The sequence below is a fragment of the Mesitornis unicolor genome, unplaced genomic scaffold (assembly GCF_000695765.1).
Source record: "Mesitornis unicolor isolate BGI_N332 unplaced genomic scaffold, ASM69576v1 scaffold29650, whole genome shotgun sequence".
Taxonomy (NCBI): domain Eukaryota; kingdom Metazoa; phylum Chordata; class Aves; order Mesitornithiformes; family Mesitornithidae; genus Mesitornis; species Mesitornis unicolor.
In genome coordinates this window covers 15609-19217 of record NW_010158050.1, presented here as the reverse complement: position 1 = coordinate 19217, position 3609 = coordinate 15609, and the positions used below count along the sequence as shown (strand labels likewise).

General features: G+C 61.2%; 1 protein-coding gene across 1 annotated transcript; it reads left to right on the top strand.

The window, feature by feature from the left end:
• Positions 1–2: 2 nt before the first annotated feature.
• Positions 3–3441, top strand: ZDHHC16 (zinc finger, DHHC-type containing 16; the record flags this gene model as incomplete). Its single annotated transcript, XM_010182380.1, has 10 exons — positions 3–185; positions 400–594; positions 806–894; positions 1115–1143; positions 1347–1480; positions 1710–1757; positions 2355–2440; positions 2714–2837; positions 2913–2983; positions 3327–3441. Coding segments are annotated over 10 exons (1074 nt in total), but the record flags the coding sequence as incomplete, so codon positions are not given.
• Between the last annotated feature and the right edge of the window lie 168 nt (positions 3442–3609).

Sequence of the window (3609 nt, the reverse complement as noted above, 5' to 3'; positions counted from 1 at the left end):
GCCTGCGGCTGGGTCGGCGGCGGCGCTTTAAACTGGTGCGGCAGGCGGAGCAGCTGTGGCACTACGGGCACCTCTGCATCCGTTCCCTGCTCTTCAACTCCTTCACCAACAGCGATGTGGTGCTCGACTCCCTCTTTGAGCCCGTCTACTGGCTGGTAGACCACGTCACCCGCTGGTTCGGTGTGGTGAGTACCCTCTCTGGACGGAGGCCACCCCATTCTGGGGGCTGGGGTGAGCGTGCTGCGGGGCCAGCTGAGTCTCAGGACTGCCTGTGCTGTAGGCAGAAAGCGAGTGGGGACCTCAGCCTGTGGCTCAGCTTATTTTCCTGTGGCTGTATCCTGCCCATGCCTCTCCCCAGGTGAGGAGAGGCCTCTGGTGACCCAGGCCCCTTTTCCATAGGTGTTTGTGGCACTGGTGATCGGGCTGACGAGCTCCATTGTGGCCATTGTGTACATCTGCCTGCTGCCTCTCATCCTCCAGACCTACACACCTGCCTGGATCTGCTGGCACCTCGCCTACGGTCACTGGAACCTCATCATGATTGTCTTCCACTACTACAAGGCCATCACGACCTCGCCTGGGCAGACTGGCGGTGTAGCCTCTCCCAGCTGGGCACTGGGGACAAGCTATGGACAGTCACTGGGAACAGCTAAAACAGCCTGGTGGTGTCATTGCAGGAGGCCTCCTCCAGATCGGGGCAGCTAGGCTGGGCAGTGCAGTGAGGGGAGGCGGGGGGGTCACAGGGGAGGTGAGGAGCATGGGGAGCAGGCCGTGGGTGCCCAAACCTCTTCTGACCTGTGCACAGACCAAGGACGATCTCACCGGCGTCTCCATCTGCAGGAAATGCATTGCCCCCAAGCCAGCTCGCACCCACCACTGCAGCATCTGCAACAGGTAGGGCTCCCTCCCCTGCCCACCACAGCGCTTGGAGCAGCCTCCGGGACCTCTGTCCTTGTCCCCTGCCACCCTGTGAGGCAGGGGTCCCTCTCCCTCTGCTCTGCCAGCTTCTTGCCTCATCTCTAGCACAGCATGCAGGGCTGGGGGGCAGCCTGCCCCCTCCTAAGCATGGTGCTTGTGCTGGCACTGACACTGGTGCTGCTTTCCTCCCCACCAGGTGCGTGCTGAAGATGGACCACCACTGCCGTATCCTTCTGCAGTGCTAACCTGTGGCACTCTCTTGGGGGGAGCTGACTCTGCTTCCCTCTTCTTTCCCTGCCCCACTCCTCCTGAGTCAGCCAGCACAGGGAAGGGTGCAGGGGGCTAGGCCCAGAACCACTGCCCTGGTCCCTGGGGTGGGTTTGGACCCATGGCCCATCACAGTTACACACCTTTAACCCCAGAGGCAGCCTGGCTAAACAACTGTGTGGGACACTACAACCACCGCTACTTCTTCTCCTTTTGCCTCTTCATGACCATGGGCTGCATCTACTGCAGCATCAGTGGCTGGGAGATGTTCCGGGATGCCTACGCAGCCATCGAGGTGAGCAGACGAACCCCAGGCCCTAGCCCATGCCCGGCTGTGCACCAAGGCTGCCTGGGCTCCTCGGGCTGAGCTTGCAGAACAAGGCTGGCCCAGGCCTGGCCTCGTACTGACTTTGTTCCCCTCTTCCTTATGCGAGGCCCCCAGCTGCCCTGGTCCTGTGGGGCTGAGGGGGAAGGGCCTCCTCCTCTGAGACACATAACTGGTGCCCTGTTTTCCGTCCCCCTAGAGAATGAAACTGCTTGAGAAGGAGAGACTGCAGGTGGCTGCCAACCAGGTGGGACATCCGTGCCCCCAGCTGCTCCAGGCAGTACGGAGCAGAGCTGCCCTGCAGCCTGGGTCCTGCCTGGGGCCCTGCTCTCAAGGAGCACCCCACAGTCAGAGCCAGCCCCTGTGCTCCTCTCGTGTGTCAGAGAGCTGGGGCTGGCTGGGCAGCTCTGCTCCGGGCACTGCCTCCAGCAGCTTAGGGACTGCTTCCCTGTGCACCCAGTTTCCAGGGGCTTTAGCTGGTGGCAGCGGCTTGGCATGTGCTGCTCAGGCCCTGCACTCCTGAGGAAGCTGCAGCAATGCCTGCACATCTCACCCTGAGCATCAGCTGCAGTGTGGTGCAGTGTCCTGGCCAGTCCCAGAGCTGCTCCCTGCCCGTTTACGTCCAGCCCACTGCTTCTCACCCCTGTGCTGCCTTGCAGGTGTCTGTCTGTCTCGTGGCTGTCTTGGGCTGCCTTCCTGTTGTCCTGGCTGTTGTGTTGGTTCCAGCCACAGTCCTTTCTAAGCTGTCTGAACTCTGCAGCAGCAAGGAGTGCAGCAGTCTCCACATCTGGCTCTAAGCTGTAAAGCAGTTTGGGTAATTCCCCCCTCTCTGGTTCTTTTTCAGACGTACTACCAGACCCCACCGCCCACCTTCTCCTTCCGCCAGCGAGCTTTCCACAAGAGTGTGGTCTACCTCTGGGTCCTGTGCAGGTAACAAGGGCTGCGAGCGAGGCTGCTGGGTGGAGTGACATTGCTCACCCTCTGCCTCCCGGGGCTGGGCTGACTTGCTCTAGCACAGGTGTCCCTGCCTTGACAGCTTTTGGGCCGTAGAGGATGAGAGATTTTGTGTCTCTCTCATGGGGGATTAAACCAGCCCACCCACCTATGCAGCCATGGGCGGAGGGAGGCACCCTCAGCCCCACACAGCCGCGGCACCAGGGAAGGAAAGCCTGTGTACAACCTGCTGTCCCTTCTTGTCCCCAGCTCGGTTGCTTTGGCTCTGGGTGCCCTCACGCTGTGGCATGCTGCCCTCATCACCCATGGGGAAACCAGCATTGAGAGGCACATCAACAAGAAGGAGAGGCAGCGGATGCAGAAGAAAGGCAAGGTAAGTACAGCCTGTGGAGAGCGGGAGGGCTGGCCAGGCAGAGCCAGATGTCATGTGCATGTCCCCGGCCTGCAGGTCTTCAGGAACCCCTACAGTTACGGCAGCTGGGATAACTGGAAGGTGTTCCTGGGCGTAGATGTGCCAAGGTAAAGCTGCGGGGAAGTCTCTGCCTGGGAAGGTGTGGGCTCAGCAGTGCGGGGGGTTGTTGGGACACTGGGGCTCTCCCAGTGGGGCAGCTGGGGCTGAGCAGGACAGCAAGAGTCCCATGCTGTGCACTGCCCCGGGCTTTGCAAGGCATGGAGGAGCCTCGTGGCAAGCTCTGGCCAACCCTGCACTCCTTTGACAGGAGCCCCCCAGCTGAGGAGCTCGACCATAGTGGCAGCTTAGGGACTGGGGCTTGCACCTTTCACTGGTGGCAACAGCCCTGGCTCAGCTTTACAGAGCCGAGAACCACTGAGCTTTTTGCTGTAGCCTCATTCCTCTCCACAGGCACTGGCTTACACGTGTCCTGCTCCCCTCTCCTCACCTGCCTCATGGGACTGGCCTAAGCTGGGACCTGCCTCCCTGTGTGACTGAGCAGCGTGCACCGCTCATGGCCATCTGAGGCTCGGGTGCTGCAGCCATCCCTCCCCGCAGGCAGGGGAGCACACAGAGGACCCACTTCTGCCACTGCAGCTCCCTTTGGCTGTGCCAAGACAGATGCTGGCACGAATCACTGACCGGAAACTGTTTGGACTGTGCTGGTGCCTGGCTGTCTGCTCTCGGCTCCTTG